Here is a 24,337-nt window from a genome sequence, read left to right as displayed (position 1 = left end):
TTTCCGATCGATTTTCTAATTCGAACAAGAATTTGAACACCCTTAGATGTTATTGTGCTCATATTTACCATGCAAACATAGTTTTTCAATAACTTTTTTGTTTATTTAAACCAATATTTTAACCTTTTTTGAGTGATTTTTAGTTATATTTCTTTTTTTTTTTTTTTTGTTAACTCCAACAACAACATTTTAATCTTGTAAAAGAAAGGAGAGAGATATGATGGCATGGCAATCACTTTATTTAAAAATTAAAGTGAAATTAAACATGGAATGAATACCTCATTTGATTACATTTAAATGTTAAATCAAGATTTAAAGACCAAGTGAAAGTTATTTTTATTTAATATTTTTTTGTAATTTACCCATTTTGTAACTATATCTATTTATAGCTTGCCATCATATTATATTTGATTCCTTTTTTTCATTACAAGAAAACAAATAAAATAGAGGGTCTTTCCAATTCCTTAACTTGTTACCAAAAAAAAAAAAACTTAAATATAATAAAATTAAAATAAATTGGTTGATTAAGTAAATTAATATGCAATATGTCAAAACAACCGGCATCAGAAGTCATTTATAATAATAATAATAATAAATTACACTCAACAATTTTAAGATAGATTTAAATATAAAAAAGATTCAATTTCATAAATTACATTGAATATTCATTGTGTTCAACAATGCCAATAGCATATTTTTACCCCTAAACTTTTATATATATATATATATTTTGTGAAATCTTAATTTTTGTTGTGATTTTAAACGTGCTCCTGAACCATGTAAATTAAATCATTCATTTAAACACTTAGCTATCAATTGATACTCACGTATGTTGATATTACAGTTTTCTAGCATTTCTTCAGTTCCATCTCTTTCTTTCATTCTTTCTCTCCAAAGTCCTTTCTCTCTTATGTCTTATCAACTCTCTCTTTCTCTACATTAGCATCTTTTTAGCTCCTATTTTCTTTTTGAAGTTTTTTAACTCCTTATCTTTCTCTAGCTACATGTCATCTTGAGTTTCTCTAGTTCCCTCTTTCTTTAATAGATAGAGAAAGAAAGAGGGAGAGCAAAAATGTTATTGAATTTGAGATGATGTAATCAAAGAGAAAGAGAAAGGTAAAGAAACGCTAGAGAGAGAAGACATTGGAAGAGACGTAGCCCAAAACACAAAAGACATTAGAAAGAAAAGAAATAAAGTCAAAAAATAAATGAAGTTGAGGAGACATAGTTAGAAAGAGGGGGAAAGCTAAGAAGATGCTAGTAAACTACTACATTAGTGCGCGTGCATATTATTTGTTGGGTAAATATTTAAATAAGTAATTTTGCACGATCTAATGACATATTTGAAAATTACAAAAAGTTGCACAAATAAAAATATATAAAATTTTAGTCAAAAATATGCCATTGGCTGTATAATAATTATATCGAATTAGAATTAAATTAAAGTTACATTAATAGCAATGTGGGCCCACATCATTCAATTTTTTATTTTTTTTGGGAGAGAGACACACCATTCAAATTTTAACAAGCCCAAAGTTTATGGGCCTTCATTGTGGATCTTAGGCCCAAATCGGAAGAACAAAGTCGCCACGCCCTTCCCTGTGCCCGCCATTTTCTTCCCGCCAATTGCCGGCCTGAAGAATCGTCTTCGTATAAATTGGAGCAATTACCCATCGGAAGATGTATATAATTCTGTAGTGTCGAGGTGTTCGGAGCGCTTGAATCTTTACTTTTAACGTAAACCCTAGAATCCATCTCTGTATCTTGCAGATTAAAGCCCCAAAATGGAGGGAGATTTGCTGGAAAAGAACAAGCTTCCCGAGCTCAAACTCGGTATGTATGCCAAAAGGGGAGTGAGTGAAACCCTTTCTTGAGTTTTTTGTTTGCTTTCGTGGTTTTGATTGCTGAAAATGTAACGATACGAACTAGGGTTTTCGGTTTTTGTTTTTTCGATTTACCGTGGGTCTCGATTGTTGTTGTAGATGCTAAGCAAGCTCAGGGGTTTCTCTCGTTCTTCAAAACCCTACCGCATGTAAGCAAACCCTTTCTGTATATTTGCAGTTGGTTTGAGTCTCTATTTTTTAAATTGGGATTGTTAAGAAAAAAAAATGTATTTGACTGATGATTTGCTGTGCTTGTAGGACGCTAAGGTGGTTCGGTTCTTTGATCGCCGGGTTAGCTCTCTTCATCTATCTCTTTCTCTCTGTTTGTTGTGTGTGTGAGAGATAGTGATTTTGTTGTGGATGCGATGATTGTTATGTTATTATACAGTGTGCATTCACCTCCTCTAAATAAAATATAATATCAATGTTAGTGTATGTATTTACCCAAATAGCTGAAATTTAGATTAATTGATTTATGATGCGCACGACCGAACCTTGTCAAACCGTTTAGTGCTGTTTATTTTAAAACTTTGGCATTTGTACTTATCTAAAATTCTGTGTTGGTTATTTTATTGTAATTTAAAATCCATCTTAACATTGTTATTTCATCTATAGTAATTTGCACACACTTCATTCAGTACCATGAATAAGTTTTATACAAAGTTTTCTTTCAAACTTAATGCAGATCCCACGATCACTCAGAGCTCCTAATACACGTTTCTATTCCCCCCATCCTCCTATAATTCTATTGGCCCAATCCATATCCTCTGCAATCTCTCCACTTCTGTGAATATTTGATTTAAGATATCAACAAAAGCCAATTGTCCATTAAATCCTGCTGTATTTCATCTCAGAATGTAATTATGAAAAAGTTCATTTATCCTAAGTAACTTAATCCTATTAGATAGGATATTCTTAACTCTTATCTTTGATGATACTCCTCTTGTTTCATCATATCTGAAACTATATTTCTTTGCAAATATCATACCCTGAAAGATTCTCTTGAATGCTTCTAGAGTGTTAATCCCAAAAGAATGCGAAGAGGTAAGGGCCTATCATTGATCCTTTATCAATTTTACTAAAAAATTCCTTGTTTCTCCTTCCACCATTCTGGAATTGGCATGGTCCAGTTGTGAGGATGCCATTGAGTATAGCACAACGCATATCCATTTTCCTCAAGTTCTGTTGACTATTACATTGGATCCTCTAGGCTCTTGAGAATTATGTTCTCCCCCCCGAGGTTTGTCAATTCTACTAATAGAATCCTATTAATATCATGAAATAAGTCTGTCTGGCCAAAACATCGCTTAAGGATATCGCAATATCTGCTGCCTTTGGAAGCTTCAAATGCATTTACTGAGTTACCCCCAATCCTAATTATCCATTTGAACAAAACAAAATGCCTTGACAGAAAGCAATGGTATTATCTATGTAATAATATTTCCATTTAGGTTCATGAGGACTAAGAACAGAATATTGGATAAAAGTAATCAATTTTATTTAGCAATCTATTGTAGTTAATGCCCAAGGGTGAGCAGTTTCAATACTTGTACTCCATTCTACATAAGATCCAGGGGTTGGAATTGATGTAACCCATATAATTAAGACACTCAAACTAGACACACTTGATGATGTAATAGTGAACGTCAAGCATGTATCTTAGTATTAATTTCTGTTGATGTAATATTGTTGTATCATCAGGCATGTACCATAGAATTAATTGTCCAACAATATTTTGTTGTTTGGATCATATGGTTTTCCACTCACAAAGTTACAAATGCATGGAGACAAGATGATTAAATGCTTTCCTTTTATATTGCTAAAACTTGGTGTTATTCCCTCAGGATTACTATACCTCTCATGGCGAGAATGCAACTTTCATTGCAAAGACCTATTACCATACTACTACTGCTCTACGGCAACTGGGTAGTGGATCTGATGCTATTTCTAGTGTTAGTGTAAGTAGAAATATGTTTGAGACCATTACCCGTGATCTTCTCTTGGAGAGAGCAGACCATACTCTAGAGCTGTATGAAGGAAGTGGGTCAAATTGGAGACTAACAAAACGTGGTAGCCCTGGAAATTTAGGCAGTTTTGAAGACATTTTGTTTGCTAACAATGATATGCAGGATTCTCCTGTGATTGTTGCCCTCAGTCCCAACTTCTGTGAAAATGGGTGCACTGTAGGAATGGGCTATGTTAACCTTACTAAAAGAGTAATAGGTCTGGCTGAATTTCTTGAAGATAGCCACTTCACAAATGTGGAGTCAGCTTTAGTTGCTCTTGGTTGCAAGGAATGCCTTTTGCCCCTTGACAGTTCCAAATCCATTGAATGTAAACCTTTACATGATGCTTTGTCAAGATGTGGTGTGATGCTAATGGAAAGAAAGAAAAGCGAGTTTAAAGGAAGGGATTTAGTGCAGGATCTTGGTAGGCTTGTGAAAGGTTCTATTGAACCAGTTCGGGATTTAGTATCTGGCTTTGAAGTTGCTTCTGGGGCTTTGGGTTCATTGCTGTCCTATGCAGAATTACTTGCTGATGAGAGCAACTATGGAAATTATAGCATCCAACAATATAATCTACACAGCTATATGAGGTTAGATTCTGCTGTAATGAGGGCTCTGAATGTGGTGGAGAGCAAAACAGATGCAAACAAAAATTATAGCTTGTTTGGTCTTATGAATAGAACCTGTACTGCAGGGATGGGTAAAAGATTACTGCACATGTGGCTCAAACAGCCATTGTTAGATGTGAATGAAATCAACTCAAGGTTAGATTTGGTACAAGCATTTGTAGAGGATACTGCTCTTCGCCAGGGGTTGAGACAGCACTTGAAACGAATTTCTGACATTGAGCGATTGATGCGCTTTGTTGAGAAGCGTAGAGCTAACTTACAGCACATAGTAAAGCTTTATCAGGTATTTTATCATTCTATTGTAAGGTTCAATAAATTTAATTTTTTTATAATGGTTCAGTTGCCAAAATCCCTGCATGATTCATGTTTTCACTCAATGTTATATCTTTCTCTGAGAGTTTATTCTGAATGTCTGATATCATACTGGTGAATGCACCTCAAATGTTCATGAAGGTGTCCGGATAAATTTCTCTTGGAGAAAATTGCCAGTTCACTTATTTCATGTTTTTCTTATGCTGCAGTCAAGCATTAGACTTCCATACATTAAAAGTGCATTGAAAGGGCATGATGGACAGTTTTCAGCACTTGTCAAGCTAAGGTATCTGGATGAACTGGATGTCTTGACTGATGACAATCACTTGAATAGGTTCATTGCTCTTGTGGAAGCTGCTGTTGACCTTGATCAACTTGAAAATGGGGAGTACATGATTTCATCTAGTTATGACCCAAGATTATCTGAACTCAAGAATGAGCAAGAATTATTGGAAAGTCAAATACATAATTTGCACAAACAAACAGCTAATGACCTTGACTTGGCTGTAGATAAGACTCTCAAGTTAGATAAGGGCACACAGTTTGGACACGTCTTCAGAATTACAAAGAAGGAAGAACCAAAGATTAGGAAAAAGCTCAACACCCACTTCATTGTTCTTGAAACTCGGAAGGATGGGGTGAAGTTTACAAATGCAAAGCTAAAGAGGTTAGGGGACCAATACCAAGAGATTGTTGAGAATTATAAGAGTTGTCAAAAGGAGTTGGTTGCCAGGGTAGTTCAAACTGCTGCAACTTTTTCTGAGGTAGTTATATTAACTGGATATTTTACTTTTTATCTATTATTTCCAACTAATCAAAACTACTTCTTGCAGGTTTTTGAGTCTTTAGCTGCGTTGCTTTCTGAATTGGATGTCTTGCTCAGTTTTGCTGATCTGGCTGCTAGCTCTCCCAGTCCCTACACAAGGCCAGAGATTACCCCGTCGGTAATGATTTGCAAGTTATTTGCTCACTCTATTGCAAACAATAATGTTTTTCCAATCATGCCAGAAAGATTACCATGCAATAGTTATGCTTATTGTATCGTTGGTACAAATTGCTCACTCTATTGCAAACAATAATGTTTTTCCAATCATGCCAGAAAGATTACCATGCAATAGTTATGCTTATTGTATCGTTGGTACAAATTGCTCACTCTATTGCAAACAATAATGTTTTTCCAATCATGCCAGAAAGATTACCATGCAATAGTTATGCTTATTGTATCGTTGGTACAAATTGCTCACTCTATTGCAAACAATAATGTTTTTCCAATCATGCCAGAAAGATTACCATGCAATAGTTATGCTTATTGTATCATTGGTACAAATTGCTCACTCTATTGTAAACAATAATGTTTTCCAATCATGCCAGAAAATTACTATGCAGTAGTTATGCTTATTGTATCGTTGGTCATGACAGGATGTTGGAGATATTATATTAGAAGGGAGTAGACATCCTTGTGTCGAGGCACAAGATTGGGTGAATTTTATACCAAATGATTGTAGACTTGTGAGTCTTTGATGCAAAACTCTCTCTCTCTCTCTCTCTGTATTTATTTCATTTAAAATGTCTTGAATCTTACTTAATTTATCCTTGCCACAGGTTAGGGGAAAAAGTTGGTTCCAGATTATCACAGGGCCCAATATGGGTGGAAAATCCACATTTATTAGACAGGTATCCTGTCTTGATTCTCTAGTCACCTGTGCTCGTGACTCTTCCAAAATTTTGAAGGAACCACCTCGTTGAGCACTTGAACTCGGGATAGGATATGAGATGTCTGATGGAGTTTATTTAAAATAGACTCAATGAATATAGTAAATTAGAAGCCACTATATTAGCTCATTCATGCTGGACATAGAACCCATCTGGTTGTCCTTGATCAACAGGATAAAGTAGATTTTCCTATACTATTAGAGTTACTGTTTTTGGTTCATTGACAGTTCAATATTTCTGTTTGTTTCTTGCTAAATGTAGGTTGGTGTGAACATCTTGATGGCACAGGTTGGCTGTTTTGTTCCTTGTGACACAGCTAGCATTTCTGTTCGTGATTGCATATTTGCCCGTGTGGGTGCAGGGGACTGCCAGGTTAGACTCAGATGACATGTTTTGGTGGATTTGAAGAACACCAAATGAAGGGGGGAAATGAAAAACACCTCGCAAGTTTTTTTAAGAAGAGAATTTCAACATGAAAATCATTTATTTTCATTTAATTTCTATTCTACATCTTATAGTTGTTCACTTTTCATCATTTAGAAGTCGATCAGAGAGACTCAAGTTAAGTGTGAGAGCACTTCATAGGATAATAGAGTTCATAAAGACTTTCATCTCACCATCTTACTTTGCTTTGAGGGGCAAGAACTGGGAATTACTTATTTATGCTTCATAACCGTTAATTTGGCATATACTTAAGTGATGCGATTCCTGCATTATTCTTGCCTCTTCTGGATTGGGAAATGCCAATACATGTTTTACACATGAGAGATGCTAAGAAATGTTTTCTTCTCTTTTTCTTTTGCATCCATGAACTCTAAATATTAACTTTTTGTTGAAATCAGAGGAAAAATAAAATTGAACTGCATGAAGTAATGTATCTTAATTTGGGTGTTAGTAAACTCATAATAGTTTGATATGTTACTAAAATAGCTTAATGATTTTTTTCTTATCTGAAGTAATTCAATATATATATATATATATATACATTTTACAGTGTATATTGTAACCAATATCCCTCACCTATTTGGTAAAGAAGAATAAAGTTGCTTCTTTGGGTTAATCACCCCTGAAATGATTTGTGTGGATGATTAAGATGGATACAGATATGGGAAAAATATAACACAATAGGGATGTGGCAGATGCAGTACTTTGGAAAAGATTAGCACATATGGTAAGAACAACAACGAATGAGTATTTTTGTTAATGTTTACATTGTTTTTGTATTAATATTCTATTATATAGAAACAGTTAGAAACATTTTTGACATTTTAAATATTAAAAATAAATGTACTGCAGCAACAATCACATGCCTTAACCTCATTGGGTGGGTAGGCCACATGAATTCTAATTCTCCAACCATTTCTATCCATGCAATATGCTAAGGTCATTATGTCCTATGTTATGTTTAATGGTTTTCTGTTGAGTTTTCTTTTGTCGTCCTCTACTTTTTTCGTTACAAATTTCTTCCATTTCATATACTGACCTCACAGGTGTTTCTTGCAGTCTTCCTCTCACATGTTCCAATCCTCTTATTTGTATCTTGTGCATCTAATCTTCAGTAGGCACCACTACCTGCTAAGGATGGCTCATGTGTTGCGAGGCATATTGTTTGTTGCATGATTCCTGCATGTTTTGGCTTTATCCTTTGCTTGAGTGGCTTCCTTCTCTCTTGCTTGCTGGTAGTGGTAGCCATCCAGTGCTTGTAAAGCATGGATATTGCCCTTGTATCGTTACATGTTTTCCTGTTTTTATATTGTTTGCTTACTTATGAAAAACGGTTATTGAATCTTGACAAGACTAAGCAAGATGCTAGTTGACCAAGAAATATCCTTAATATGTAACTAGCAATAATCACCTGAATTCAAGGCAAGCAATTGATGGTTTAGTATGCTATTGTAATATGACTCTCCCACTCTCTCTCTCAAATAGCTACGTGGAGTTTCTACCTTTATGCAAGAAATGCTCGAGACTGCTTCAATTCTTAAAGGAGCCACAGACAAGTCACTGGTAATAATTGATGAGTTGGGACGTGGAACATCAACATATGATGGATTCGGTTAGTTTCATACTTGAAGCTTGTCATTTTCTATATCACTCTTTGAGATCTAGAAAGTTCTAACTCCCCTATCCACTTATCTCATTAGAGTTATTGTTGTGAGAATAAAATTTGATAAATTGGGAAAATGGACTAATTAAATGGGAGTTTGCTAAAGAATTGCGGGATGACCTATAAGTCACCTACTGTGGTTTTTATATTTTGAAAGAGCATATATGTGAGCTTGAGTTTTATTTTCACATGCTTGTCCCACTTGCATATTATTGCAATGGAATTTGCTTGCTCTTAGGCCATACCTCACTGCTCTAATTGAACTTATCTTTGAATGTCTCCTAAAGTATGATGAAATTATATGCAGAACATACAGAAAAATGAATATGTTGCGTTTGTTTACTAGGTTTGGCTTGGGCCATTTGCGAGCATCTTGTTGACATCATTAAAGCACCAACTTTGTTTGCAACCCATTTCCATGAACTCACTGCATTAGCTCATGAAAGTGTAGATCGTGAGGTTGCTTCAAGGAGAATTGTTGGTGTTGCAAATTATCATGTCAGTGCACACATTGACTCATCAAGTCACAAGCTGACCATGCTTTACAAGGTAGGTATAGTATCTCAATGACATGTTCTGCTTTCATTTTCTTTTTCTTTGTTCTTGTTATCTTTTCATACGCTATATCAAACAGGGAAATTGCCTCTAGGCACCTACTTAATTCTAAATTTTCTTGGAAAATGTAATAAAAAGGTTTGGCCAGCTGTTGAGTTCCTTTGAATAAAGATATGGCAACCAACTTGTTGGGTGTATTATTTGCCCTAAGCACCAAGAAGTCAACATTTTAGACAGATACAGATTTACCAAGAAGCTGGCACTTGAAACATACATTCATACATACATACTTAGAAACTGGACGTTTAGTCAAATTCAGAAAATGCTTGCTTCAATAAACATTTTGCCATATTAACAAACTTAGTTTGGATGACCTTTAATAATGTGGGTTAGTTTCAATTGCTTAATACAGAGAAAAGGAACTGTCTTTCCAATTTGCCGAAGGAAAGGAGAAAACAAAAAACAAAGACCGAAACATTTTGGTACATTCAGTCACAATAAATACAAAAAATATATATATATATGTGTGTGTGTAAGTCAATGCTCTTCGCTTTGAATTATTTTGTATGAGAGAAAAAGTACTTTGGGTGGCCTGTAGTGGCTGTTGTGGCAGTGTTTAAGAAGGTGTGCTTTCAGCTCAAAGGGCAGCATGCTATTTTTGTGTGTGAAGCCGAGCACAATTAAAGCACACTTAAGTTGCAGTTTTACCTGAGCTTTGAAGCGCAAAAAGGCGCACTTTAGAAAAACACTTGGTTTCTTTTTCTTTTTTTTTTTATCACAGTATAAATGGTTGGATTTGTTTAAATTTTTGCAATGATCTGGCTGCTTGAATGGAAACCTTACTAAAAAAAAATTGTTTAAGATCTGATAAAATCATATATACATTTAAACAAAAAGAGGCTGTATTTCTCGAGCAAAAATATTGATGGAAACATGTAATTAGGTGTAAATTAGAGATTGTTAATATATTTTTGATTGTCGTAAATTAGGGATTGATTATTAATTTCCGATTGCTGTAAGTTGTGAATTGTTGATTGATTGTTTAGGGGTTGATTGATCAGGGATAGATGTAAATTAGGGATGATTTTTTCCTTGTGCTTTTTTTATGATTTTATGAACTTGTAAATGTGTATAAAATATAAATGAAAAGTGGTATTTCCTCATTTGTTAAATTTGTAGGCCTCATTCTTATTTAGTTTTTTTAATGATTTCTTTTTAATAGATGATATTTTTTATGCTTGTAAAAGTTTATACTATTTCATTTATGTGTTTTTCACTGTGCGCTAAGTTCTGTAGGCCCTTGCGTAGTGCTTTTGAAAACAAGGTGTTGTGGTGAGTGGCAATAAATGGCAAGGGAGTGATTCTGAGAGATAAGCAGTGAGTGGGTTGAACAAAACAATGTATCATGCTTTAATTCCTAGCGCGAGCATGTGGGAGGGGGCTAAAATGTCTGCAAAGTTTATTTCACTAACATTTTTAGAATTTTGAAATAAGAGACTGCGTGTTTCATGCCATGGCCTCATCATCAATTGTGCCTTATCTCATGTGCTCAAGAATCTTTTTTACCATTTTGATGTAATAAAATAGTAATGAAAAATAAGATGGAATTATTTTTTTCATATGCATATATGAATATATCTCTATTTATAGTTACTTACCTGCCATTTTGGCTCTTATCCTTTCAAAACTGTCATATCAACATGTTTGTGTTCTGAAATCCTCTTGTTCTATGCTTGTTAGATGGTAGTGATGGAGATGGGATGTGGTGTGTTTGATTGAATGTGATGGAGATAGGATGTGCAGTGTAAGTGTAGGTGGTTGGATGTGTGTGTGACAGTTGCCAAACATTTTTTTTCCGAAAAATTTGAGAATAAAACTAGAAAATGAAAAACAAGTGTTGCCCATTGAGACCTTCAGTTTTGCACGTCTATTTCTAACAAGACTCGTGCCAGCATATGTCAATTGTCTTACATGCATAACTATTTGGTGGTGTAACAAATAATTCATAATTGCAATGCGTACAATCACGGATGCTAAAACCCTTCATATTTTCAAATATGATTGTATTTACATTTTGCTAAACTATTGCACTTATTACAACTACCTACAGACTAGGTGAAATTATGAAATACTTAAAGAAAATTAGTAGTGTATCATCTGTTCATGAATTAAGTTACTATATTCACTTCTTATTTGAAAACGAATAATTTGCATAATTTCCTCCAAATGTGTCTTATAGAATTGCTAGTCTGTATGTAAGGCCATGTACATTGATTGATCAAGTCAACCACAGCCTCTCATATTGGTCTTACTTTTCCAGGTTGAACCAGGTGCTTGCGATCAAAGTTTTGGTATTCATGTTGCTGAATTTGCAAACTTCCCTCAAAGTGTTGTAAGCCTTGCTAGAGAAAAGGCTGCAGAGTTGGAAGATTTCTCACCTATCACTCTAATTTCAAGTGATGCTAAACAAGAGGTATGTTTTATTCTTGTATGGGATATGATTTTGCTTGATATCAAGTTTTGGATTATGTAGATTTCTTTGTCAATGACTCTGGAGTTTGGACAATTTATTAATTTATTAAGTGCGACTTACAGGTTGGATCCAAACGAAAGAGAGAGCATGACCCTGATGATATATCAAGAGGTGCTGCTCGGGCTCACCAGTTCTTGAGAGATTTTTCTGAATTGCCCCTAGAGAACATGGACTTGAAGGATGCATTGGAACAGGTGCATAAATTGAAGAATGACTTAGAGAAGGATGCTGTGAACGCTCTCTGGCTTCAGCAATTCCTATAATTTCTCCCACCCCCTGGCTTCAGCATTTATTCTTTTACCCTCAAAAAGCCCTTTACTCTTGCCACATTTGGATGTTTGCATAGCCTTGATGCTGTAAATGTGATGGCCGGCAACGGTTAACTCTCAAGCAGGCTCTTGGGGAGCTCAAGACCTTGCCAACTTCTCTACTTGTGCCTCCTTTCGGCATCTTTTGTGAGAAGTCTTCAGATTGACTAGTTCTCATCCATCCCCAATTCTTCCGTTTCTCGCTCCAGCACACGGACCCGGTGATTGCGTACGTACTCGTCTAGGTTCTCAATGGGCGTGAAAAGAATGAACTGGGTAATTTTCTGTTTTTTGGGTCTGCATGGTCTTACATGGGAAGTTAACCGTCGGGGGGGGGGGGGAAATGAATGCCTCTTGTATAGGTTTCACATCTTAACATAGCCATTGTCTTAAACAATGGCTTCTCAGTCCCACTGCTGCTATTGTGAGTTTTTACATATTTTGTCCATTGAAGTATGCTTGTATTATGGATTTATCTAATGTCAATCTGATAATTTGCTTTGAAGGGAAAGTGGAAGAGGACTGCATTATGGGATTCGAGATTATGTCTGTAATACTGCAAGGAACTCTGTCAATAGCCTTGTGTCTATCCCTATTATGCAAGTAGTTTTTCTTTATTCCCAACTCTAAAGGATAATTCTCTGCGCCTTCTGTTACGTCATCACTTTTGTCTCATAATTCCTTTACCATTTTCATCTCTTTTTTTTTTATAAAAAAAGGTCGACTTCAATGCCCGAAACTCTTTTGTTCTATGATGATGGGGAGGGTTGATTTTATACTTTTTAACATTTTGTATTTTTCATAGAGATTATTTTCAAATTTTAAACTTGTGATCTTTTGTTGTTACTACGAAAACTAAGTCTATAAAACAATGTATATTGCTTGAATCCAATTAGTTAAAATCATGTGGTCATCCAATTTCTAATTTTCTTTTCATATTCACAAGTGTTAGAAAATATCTCATTTTCTTGCTTTGGTGCTTTGATGGGCCTCCAGTTGAGGAATTCCTGTGGAGCTAAGCCAGGAAACACAATAATAAACAGAATCTGAAAAAAAATAGATATAATATGGGTGACAATGACAATATGTGTGTGTGGTGGATTATCCAACACCAAATAATTATGAAAGGAAATGACAAAGTTATGAAAGCTACTGGGAAAAAAAATATACCTTTACCTTGATGCATTAAAAGTACAGCTTGTGGAGTGGACTTGCTCAATGATGATATTCCTTCCAGATAACAAGCTATATGCTGCCAATTATTTGCTTATATCATTCAATATCTTCTGTGGGTGCCCTCATTTTTCAACCATTATATTATATACTATTCATGCATTCTAGGAAATATCTCTAATCAATACTAGCAATCAATAATTTGTCTCCATATACATACATATATGTATATAATAAGGATAGTGGACTCAGTGTCACTTTCTTAGGCTTCAGTAATTTAACTTTCAAATATTTTACTGAATCTTAATATTTTGTTAAAGATTATTTTCAGTAATATTATTAAATATTTTATATAAATTATTGAATTATATAACATGACATCATCTAATTAATGATAAAATTTAAAACAAGTGAAACATATAATATTAAGATGGTGGATACTAAAAATTCTACCAGTATATATAATTACAACATTCAAACAAATTTAAATTGTAACTTAGTTTTTAGTCCCAAACATTTCATTAATTAGAAAGATTAAGTTTTAATACTTGAATCTTGTAATAATTATACTTGAAATGAACATTTTTAACTCAATTAAAAGGATGAGTATTCACTAAAGAAAAACATATTATTTAATAATAAATATCAATATCTTTTAAAAATATACGCCAAGATGGGAACAAATTTATATTTTTGTTTTGTACATTTTTATATTTTTTTGTATAATTATTTAAATTTTTATTATTTAAATTTTATTTATTTATTTATATTTTTAAATCAATTTAATTCTTGGAGTAAGCGAATGCCCTCCTTCTACCCAAGCAAACTTAAATGGCATCTTGCCTGCATGGGCAGCCTAGTTGGTTAAGAAGGGAGACACAAAGTGTTTTTTGTGGTGAATCTTGGACCAAAAGACCAAGGATCAAGTCTTGTAAGTGACAGTGTGGGGGTATTCTCTCTCCAAAGTGAGGGGGCTCCTTGTGCGCGGTGAGTCCAGATCTAGCCACTGCGTCCGGCCGGGTCACCATGATTAATCTCTCTCACGTCTTATCGAGCCGAATGTGAGAGGCGCCGTGTAAGCGATTTCACCTTTTGGACCAACTTAAATGGCATCTTCTCCTCTGAAAACTCCAAAGTCTGATTACACTCGTGACTTGACAGCTTTAAGAGAGCTATTAATGGTCTTGTTTGTTTTAGAGATAATATATTCAGCTTGTCTCCTTGGAATCTCAAATCAGAAACTATATACAAATAATAATAAAATTTAGCTTCTGTATTTATACTATTATTAGAATTACTAATTATGAGATGAGTCTGGAAATTAATAAATAACTTTTTTAATTGAAAATGCCTCACTAATTCCAACTTTTAATCTGAATTTGTTTAATTATATATTATTACTTCTTTACAAAAATTAATTAGAACATGTATAGATGTATCACGTGATATTGATTCAATTTTGATAACAATAGTTACATGGAAAAAAAAACAAAAAAAAATATGTTTTATTTGGGTAGCAACATAGTATTAGTTGTTATTGTCGTTAAAATATAATAATAAATTTATTTAATTAAAAAAGTCATCATCTAGTCATTTAAGTCTGCAAGAAAATAAACAGTCAAAGTACGGAGAAAGATCTCCCGTACAAACATTTTAATACTTAATTCAAACATTATAAATGCTGAATGCTGAAAACACGAGAGTAATATTTATACTAATATTAAAAGTATACATTTTTAGAATAAGTGATTGTTTATTTATAAAAGAGTATGGGATAATCTTAAGTAGTTCAAGATTAAGATTTCCGTATATAACGTCTATCTTAACATTTTTCAATCATAACATGATTATGATTATTACAAATAATGTCAATCTTAACATTTTCTAATCCTATTAAAATTATGATTATATCTTGATATTTTCTTATTTTGTTAAGATTAAGATTTTTATACATAACGATTATCTCCTTATTTAATTTTTTTTTAGAATTATAATTATTTATCTCTTTCGTCAAATTCTTAAAAAAAATTTGAATATTAAAATTATTTAATTTATACGTTGTAACGAAACCCCTCGGTTATAATGAAATTTAAACACTTTAGTCCAAATAATTATTTTAGACTTTTGGACATTTTTTAATCTTTTAATAAGCTTTTGTATATAACACAACAATTATGACAAAAAAATATTATAAAGTATCACCTCATGCCATGTGTTTATAGGGAAGAAAAAAATAAATATTATTTTTTGCAAAGTTAATAGTCTTTTGATCAATGATATTTTTAATATAATAATAAATAAAAATAAAAAGCATAAAAAATGAGTGTTTACAAATTAATGCCAATAAATTAAGATTTAAAAATAATATTTAACAAAAATAAAATAAAATATCATAATTGATACAGAGTGCTCACTTACTTTATATTTTACCATATTACCTTATCTATTTTTAGATAAGTAATTTGGCAATTAAAATTATCTGTATCTATCTATTCTACGAACCACTTAAATCATCTGTACGCTTAAGATATGGTCAAGACAAATCGTGATATTTTAAAGAGTTTGAGACTTAAGTCGTTTGTACACTTAAGATATGGTTAAAATAAATTGTGATATTTTAAAGAGTTTGAGATGATAAAGATTAAAAACTATCTGTGATCATGAATGATAATTAAAATCAAATAAAGCAAAAAAGTTATGACAAAATAATTATTTTGTTAAAAAGTTAGAAGTGGGGTTAATAATATTTCACTTATTAATTAGTTTAGGTAAACCTAACCATAAACTTTAGAGGCCGTCTTCCAAATTTACCCCCACAAAACATCATGACAACATAAGCCATCATCCATATAAGAATAATTGCAATTATTTAATGATTTGAAAATAATTTTATCAATCCATTCAAATTGTCACACATACCATATCCAACCATACATATAATATGATTATTTATTTTGTAATAATCTAAAATTAAACATGTTAAGTAAATATATAAAAAAAATTACAAGAAAATGTAAATAAAAATCGGATAGTTTCTAAATCAACGAGAAAATATATCATCCAAACACGGCATAACGAAATTAAAGCAAAGCATTTAAAAATTTTAAACTCTCCTTTTGCGTCAAGTCTAATCTAAGTTGGGCAGAGGGAGAGGGAGAAGGAGAAAGCAACGTTTGGAGGGTGAGAGAGAGAGAGAGAGAGGTGAGGTGAGGACTGGAGAGAGTGGAGAGGGTGATTAAATATTTTTGTCTTCGTGTAACTGATTAGGCGGGGAAAATATGCTTATTGCACTTGCACCCCCAAGAATGAAGCAAAATTGAAACTCCACCCCTCACGTTTCGTTTTCTGGTCTCTTTCTTCGCGATACTCATCGTTACCGTCGTCGTCGTCGTCATTTCAGCGATCCGCTTTCACTGTTGCTCTGTAGCTTCACCTCCACAAAACACTCATATATTATATACATACATACATATATGTAAATCTGAAGTCTTCGCATTTGGCGAAACCCTAGTTTTGTTTTTGCGTCGGCGGGGAGGAATGAGCTGGAGAAGAGTCGCCAAATCGGTGCAGGCGTTGGTTGCCCACACCTTGCTCTTATGTTTCACGATTCTGCTCGTTTTCAAGCTCGATCACCTCGTCTCGTACTCATGGTGGTCAGTATACGCGCTTATCCTTCGTTAACTATATATATGCATGAATATTTATATGCGTTGGTATTATATGCCGTAGAGTTGAAATGGGTTTCCAAATTCGACTTAGTTTGTGCTAGGCTGGTGGAATTTTTAGTTTATTGTTCTGGTGGGTGGCTATTTGAAGTTGATGGGTTCCGTTTGAGTTATACTTGGGAGAATTGAATTGCTTTGAGCTCTGCACTTTTGCCTAGGCATATATGTCGGTTTTATATGCTCTGGCCTGAAATTTTTTTGTCAGATTGGCTGTCTAGATACTAAATTGAATTCAGCTTGTGTAACTGAGGGATTTTTTTTTTTTTTTTGGGGGGGGGGGGGGGGGGTTGGTGGGTTAGGTTTTCATCTTGAATTATTTCATCGAACCAATAGAGTTGGGCTTAGGGTTGTAATGGGGCCTATTGAAGATAAGATGATGAGTCACAATTAATACAGTTTGGACACATGAGAAGAAGACCAATAGACTGTGAGGCAAGTGGATGAAACAAAGGAAATTTGTAACAAAAGAGAACAAGGAAGACCAAAGAAAATTTGGTAAGAAACCTTTAGATATAACATAGGTTACAATGGTCCTATTGAGAATATGGCCACGGATAGAAATGGCTGGAGGCGTAGGATTCATGTAGACGACTCCACCTACTAGGATTAAGGCTTGGGATTGTATTGTTGGGCTAAATATAGAATTGGGTGAGAAATTTCCAATTTAAGTAGACTGATTATTTGCATAGGTAAACAAACGTTCAATGGGTGAAACTTGCTTTTTCCTGCTGCTGAGTATTAACATATATCTCTTTCGTTGGTAAACAAGATTAATTTGCGGGATTGGAATATTTAAAGAAATGTGGTAAAGGTGAATCAATGTGTCAAATTTGTTCCATTTGCGAACATTTGAAGTGAGAGAAATGGAAATTCCAACTTCTAAGGCTGTTTTTGTGAAAGTGAATTTGCAGAACAGAAACAACACACCCAGCAGTGAGCTGAAAAAAAGTGTTTACGTTTTATCCCTTTGGTATATGGCCCGCCCATTATGTTTGCTGGAATAATGATTTAGCACAAGGATGTTACACATGGATTTCAACATTAACTACAATATTTGGTTTTTGTGACAAGTATTTATTTGAAAAAATATGGAAAATTCACATTGTTTTATTGTGTTGGGAAATAAGGAGCATGTTTACAGTTTTATAAGATTTATGATTTGTTGTTTTTTATACAGTTATTTGGTTGTTTTTCTGTTGTATTATCTGTTAGTGGGCTGAAGTTATGGCCCTCAAGTTGTGTTTTGTGTTCAGATTGGTAGTTGAGTAGTGGATCCTTAATTTAAGGAAGTGGGGAGTGTTTCTCCTAAACTGTATATATATTGAGTTATAGGCTGGAAATAAAGAGAGCTTTTCTTGCCAATTCATAACATGGTATCAGAGCCATAAAGGCGTTTGATTTTCAAAGAAACCCAACATCTTAGTCCGAGGCCTTAAGCCTAGCTATCTCGTGACTCGAGAAGTTCAAGTGCAGTTCATCTAGGAGCTATGTCTACCTCAATCGAAACAAGTGGTGCCTCTGAATCACCCGTTACAACCACTGTTTGTGGGGAGAATAAAAGCAATCCGTCAAATGGAGAATTGCAGAATATCCAGGCAGCCTATAGGTTGAATGGTAAGAACTATTTGAAGTAGTCTCCATTGGTTAGGACTTTTTTGAAAGGGAGAGGCAAATTGAGCCTTCTACTCGGTACTAGGCCTAAGCAAGGAGGGCCTACTTTTGAAGCTTGGGATGAAGAGGATTTTATGGTAATGTCTTGGCTATGGAATTCTATGCTTTCTGAGATAAGTGATATTGTTATGTTTCTAGGTACATCTAAAGAAATTTGGGATGCAATCAAGCAAACTTATTCCAAAGTTCGAGATGCAGTCCAAATTTATGAGATCAAGACAAAGATCTCAGCAACCAAGCAAGGAAACCGTGCGATCACTGAGTATTCCAATCTCCTGCAAACTCTATGGCAGGAAATGGATCACTACCAATGTATCAAAATGAAATGTAGTGAGGATGTTGCCTTACTTAAAAGGTTTGTGGAAAAAGAAAGGATTTATGAATTCCTTGTCGGCCTAAATATTGATTTTAATGCAGTGAGAGTCCAGATACTAGGAAAAGAGGATTTACCATCTCTAAATAAGACTATAGCCATTGTTCAAGTTGAAGAAGGAAGGAGAGGTGTCTTGCTTGAGACTCATATAGTGGAAAACTCAGCACTAATGACAAGAAAGATCCATCATTTTAGTGTAGAACAACGAGGAGGTGAGACTAAAAAACCTATAGATTTGTCACGGTCAAACAAAGATCTCCCATGGTGCACCTATTGTAAGAAACCTAGACACACTATAGATAAGTGCTAGAAGTTACATGAGAAACCACAAGTTGAAGGTAAAGAACCAGGTAAGCAGAAGAGGTAGAAGCATGCCTATGTGGCTAACACACAACAGGTGGGTGAAATGGAGCATTCAGAACTGGTGATTATTGAGTTCAACAAGGAGATGTTTATATCAATGAACATCTTACCTTAAAAAATGTATAGATTTGTCACGATTAAACAAAGATGTCCTATGGTGCACCCATTGTAAGAAGCATAGACACATGTCACGACTATGCTATTTTAATTTTTGCTTTTGCTGTTGCCTTATTGCTTGCTGTTAGGATTCTTGTTACATTGTTATTAGTATTGTATTTCAATTTCCAGCTGCCAGTTTGTTAGAATCAAAAGGTTACTTGTGAGGCCTTAGGAAAAGGACAAAAGAATTGGTTGTAACCGCTGGGAGGGGGAGCAATCTGCTGCATCCACACCCACCCAAGCGAGTATATCAACTCTTCCAACTTTGTGGGAGGGGAATGAACAATCAATAGAACAATTTCTCAATTAACCTCCCTCTAAATTCTCTCTTACTCTTTCTTCTCTCTCTCTCTCTTTCTCTCTCTATATATATATTCTTCCTTTGCTCTGTTCTACCCTTGAATCTCACTGATTCAAGGTAATCATCATTGTCACACTGTGATAATTTGGTATTAGAGCTTGATCCTGGCCCCGGATTGTTGCTAGCTCATGGCGGAAGGGACTCGCATGAAAAACATGGAGACTCAACTGCAACAAGTCCAGCTCGCCCATGTCCGAAGTCCAAAGGCGAGTCAACTAGCTCGAACTGGGAAATAGTCGTAACCACTAGGTAATCATGGCGATCGATCAAAAGTTGGATGAGACGTTGGTTCAAATGCAAGAAGAGATGATGCAGATGAGGGAAGAATTGGGAAACCAACTTCAACATTTTATGTTGATGTTCACACGTCAAAACCCAGTTAGTATGGCCCTCGAATTCCCTCCTCGAGATAGAACGGAACCTCTCTTATGACACAACAGAGGTCATATCAGGCTTGTAACTCCTGATATGGGGAGTGGTCAGGATGATGAGGTAGGGATAATGCAGGATAGGGGTCGTGGAGAGCAAGGACATCGCCAACAAACGGGGTTCCCCATGCCTCGGATGGAGATACCCGTTTTTGAGGGGGACAACCCTTGTTGGTGGGTGAGGAAGTGTGAGAGGATGTTTGAATGGTATGACATACCAGAGGGTAGACGAGTGTCCCTAGCGGCTGCCTATTTTGATGATGTAGTAGATGCTTGGTACCAGGGTTGGACCAATGTGAGGGGTCAACCTATGTGGGGAGAATTCATCAAGAAACTATGTGGAAAGAAATATGTCTTGACATTATTGAAGAATTTAACAAACTAAGGCAGGTGGGAGACTTGAAAATTTACTTGAAGAGATTTGAAGAGCTTAGGTCTCTCATGAGCAGCCAAGACCCACACCTATCTGAAGCCTATTTTGTGTCCAGTTTCCTAAGTGGCCTAAGTGATGATTTGAGACCAATGGTCAAGATGATCAGGCCTAGAATGGTAGAACAGGCAGTGGAAAGTGCTAGGCTACAAGAAATGGTTGTGGAAGCACTAATGAAAAAATAGAGGCAACAAACTAAAGCTATGGTGGGAGCGTCCCACTCAGGCGGCAGAGGAATAAACTGTGAGTGGACAGGGGGTAACCCCGGAGTCAGGCCGCAAGGGATGCCTCAATCAACCGGTCGGAACATTGACCAGAGGAGGCAATCCGGGCTATGTTTTAGATGCGGGGATAAGTACTTCCCGAGGCATCAATGTAGGCGGCAAATTTTGCTTCTAGAGGGTAGTTCAGGGGAAGTAAGAGAAGAAGAAGGAGATGAAATCGAAGAATATGAGGATTTTGGAGGTGAGGACAATGGGGAGATATCACTCCATGCATTGAAAGGGGTGACCAACAATAAGATAATCAAAGTAGAAGGTAAGGTGAAGGATAAGAGCTTGCTGATTCTGATAGATAGCGGAAGCACTCACAGCTTCCTTGATGAGGATACTGCCAGAAACTTAAAGTGTCCACTCTCGAACACTCAGACATTGAGTGTGACAGTGGCTAATGGGGGCAAGGTACTGAGCAACTTAGCTTGTTACGGGTTTAAGTGGGAGATGCAAGGAGAAGGGTTTGAAGCGGATCTTAGGTTGTTACAATTGGGTGGTTGTGACGTGGCCCTTGGGGTTGATTGGATGAAAGTGGTGAGTCCCATAAGTTTTGACTTCAATCGGATGGAGGTTTCCTTTGATAAAGAAGGGAAAAGGATGAGACTAAAAGGGGGAAGAGATTGCAAAGAGCCCTAAAAAATAATTGGAGCAAGCTTATTCAACTGTTCTCAATTGTAGCTGCGGAAGAAGGATTAGAGAAGGGGGTGATTGGGGAACTCAACCTGTCAACTAGCAGCTCTCAAGGAAGGATTGGCCAGGTATACTCTCAGCACCTTATTGATAAACTGCAGTTGGAATTTGGGGACCTCTTTGTTAAGCCTAACACCCTACCACCCACTCGTAACCTTGACCATTCCATCAACCTTAAGCCTAATTATGAACTTATAAACATCAGAGCCTACAGATATTCACCAACCCAGAAATCAGAAATTGAAAAAATGGTGAGGGAAATGTTAAACCAGTCCTTCATAAGACCTAGCCATTCCCCATTCGCCTCACCAGTGCTCCTAGAAAAAAAGAAGGATGGTTCTTAGCGATTTTGCGTGGACTACTGCCAATTAAACGCCATAACCATAAAAGATAAATTCCCTATACCCCTAGTAGAAGATCTAATGGATGAATTGAACAATGCCACAATTTTCTCCAAGTTGTACCTTCGGTCAGGTTATCACTAGATTAAAATGAAGTCTGAAGATGTCCATAAAACTGCTTTTAGGACCCATCATGGACACTTCGAGTTCCTTGTGATGCCCTTCGGGCTCACTAATGCCCCGACCACTTTCCAATCACTCATGAACCGAATATTTGAACCTTACTTGCAAAAATTTATACTAGTGTTCTTTGATGACATTCTTGTTTATAGCCCAACCTTGGACCAGCATTTGAAACACTTGAGAATTACTCTAGAGGTCCTCCGATCCAACCAGCTTTTCATCAAAAGGTCTAAGTGTTCCTTTGGCCAAGAGCAGGTGGAATATTTGGGTCATTTAATATCTGGAGAGGGGGTTAAAACAGATCCAAAGAAGATAGAAGCTATGGTCAACTGGCCTAAACCCGCAACCTTGAAGGCATTGAGGGGGTTCCTTGGGTTAACCAGCTATTATAGGAGGTTTGTAATGGGATATGGAGTGATAAGTAGGCCACTGATAGAACTCTTGAAGAAGGGGAACTTTCAAGTGGGGAGAGGAGGCCGAAGAAGCCTTTCAAAAGCTTAAGGAAGCAATGAGTGCAGTCCCAACTTTAGGATTGCTAGATTTCAGCGAACCATTCATACTGGAGACTGATGCTCGTGGGGTCGGCGTAGGGGCAGTCTTAGTTTAGAAAGGCAAACCGTTGGCATTTTTGAGCCAAGCCTTAGGCACAAGGCATTTGGGGTTGAGTATTTATGAGAAGGAGTTCCTAGCAGTGTTGTTGGCTGTGGAGAAATGACGGCATTATTTAGAAAGTGGTAGATTCATTATTAAAATGGACCATGAAAGCCTCAAGTTTTTATTACAACAAAAGTTACATACTCAGCTGCAAAAAAGGGGTATGGAAAAATTGATGGGGCTTGATTACTTGATACAGTATAGGCGGGGCAAGGAAAATGTGGCTGTCGATGCACTGTCAAGGTGCTAGGAGGAAGGTAGTTCTACAACCATTACTGTTGTGGTACCAGAATGGTGCCAAGAAATTATTGACAGCTATGCCAATGATGAAAAGATGACGAGGATACTAGAAGAAGTGGTGGTGGAACCTAGTGGGGTTGATGGTTACACCATATCAGATGGAATGTTGAGGTTCAAAGGCAAGATTGTAATCGGGGATGGAGGGAACCTCAAACAAAAAATATTGCAAACTCTACACGAATCACCAGTGGACGGGCATTCTGGTATCCAAAACACCTACCTCAGAGTTAATCAGTTATTCTATTGGCCCAACCTAAGAAGAGATGTCAAGCAGTTTGTGCTAACATGTGACATATGTAAGAGGTGTAAGCTAGAGAATGTGTCTTACCTGGGTCTATTACAGCCCCTTCCAATACCTGACAGAGTTTGGACTAGTGTGGCCATGGATTTTGTCGAAGGAATGCCCAAGTCAGAGGAAAAGATAGTGTAATGGTGGTGGTGGACCGGTTTACCAAATTTGCTCAATTTATTGGGTTAGCTCACCTTTACATAGCCAAGGAAGTAGCTCGGGTGTTTGTGGACAAAGTGGTCTCTCAGTATAGAGTGTCGGGCACAATTATTTCAGATCGCGACAAGGCGTTTACAAGCCATTTCTAGCGGGAACTAATGGATCTATGGGAATTAAACTCAATATGTCGACAACCTACCATCCACAAACGGATGGACAGACAGAGAGAGTTAACCAGGTGCTAGAAACCTACCTAAGGTGCATGTGTATTATGCAACCCAAGCATTGGCATAGGTGGCTGGCCTTGGCTCAATGGTGGTATAATTCCACATACCGCACTGCTTAAAAAATGTCCCCCTTTAAAGCAATTTATGGGTATAAACCCCCGCTATTACCAGCTGTAGAAGGATAGTTTACAGAATTGTCGGTGGAGGAATATCTACAGCAGATGAGAGAGGTCTTGCAACAATTAAAACAGGAGTTGACTTCAATTAGGAATAGAATGAAGCAATTTGTAGACAGGAAGTGAAGCGACAGGGAGTTGGAGGTTGGAGAACAAGTGTATTTGAGGCTTCGGTACCCGCATTTGAAGTCCATTAGTCAAGGGCTGGTGAATAAATTAAGCCCCAAGTATTTTGGTCCTTTCACCATAACAGACAAGATAGGTAAGGTGGCTTATAAGCTTCATCTACCTGAAGGGACCAAAATACATCTGGTTTT

The 24,337-nt window shown here is 36.0% G+C and overlaps 2 protein-coding genes across 2 annotated transcripts in view; both read left to right on the top strand.

Annotated features, from left to right (window-relative positions):
• The first annotated feature begins 1,607 nt into the window (after positions 1–1,607).
• Positions 1,608–12,583, top strand: LOC127793063 (DNA mismatch repair protein MSH2). The gene is made up of 13 exons (XM_052323829.1): positions 1,608–1,833; positions 1,983–2,032; positions 2,142–2,174; positions 3,728–4,801; positions 5,040–5,594; positions 5,664–5,774; positions 6,250–6,339; positions 6,433–6,504; positions 6,805–6,915; positions 8,473–8,599; positions 8,997–9,199; positions 11,526–11,678; positions 11,801–12,583. The coding sequence occupies exons 1-13, from the start codon at positions 1,785–1,787 to the stop codon at positions 11,999–12,001; spliced, it is 2,829 nt and encodes a 942-aa protein (XP_052179789.1). The 5' UTR covers positions 1,608–1,784; the 3' UTR covers positions 12,002–12,583.
• Positions 12,584–16,378: 3,795 nt separating this feature from the next.
• LOC127792873 (uncharacterized) overlaps positions 16,379–24,337 on the top strand; it is a 25,629-nt gene continuing 17,670 nt past the window's right edge. Inside the window, exon 1 of the mRNA XM_052323494.1 lies at positions 16,379–16,872. Coding sequence (XP_052179454.1) covers positions 16,757–16,872 — 116 coding nt within the window. The 5' untranslated portion in view covers positions 16,379–16,756. The remainder of the gene's footprint in view (positions 16,873–24,337) is intronic.

Source organism: Diospyros lotus, unplaced genomic scaffold (genome assembly GCF_014633365.1).
Source record: "Diospyros lotus cultivar Yz01 unplaced genomic scaffold, ASM1463336v1 superscaf1, whole genome shotgun sequence".
Classification (NCBI taxonomy): domain Eukaryota; kingdom Viridiplantae; phylum Streptophyta; class Magnoliopsida; order Ericales; family Ebenaceae; genus Diospyros; species Diospyros lotus.
This window is presented reverse-complemented; position numbering and strand designations above follow the sequence as displayed.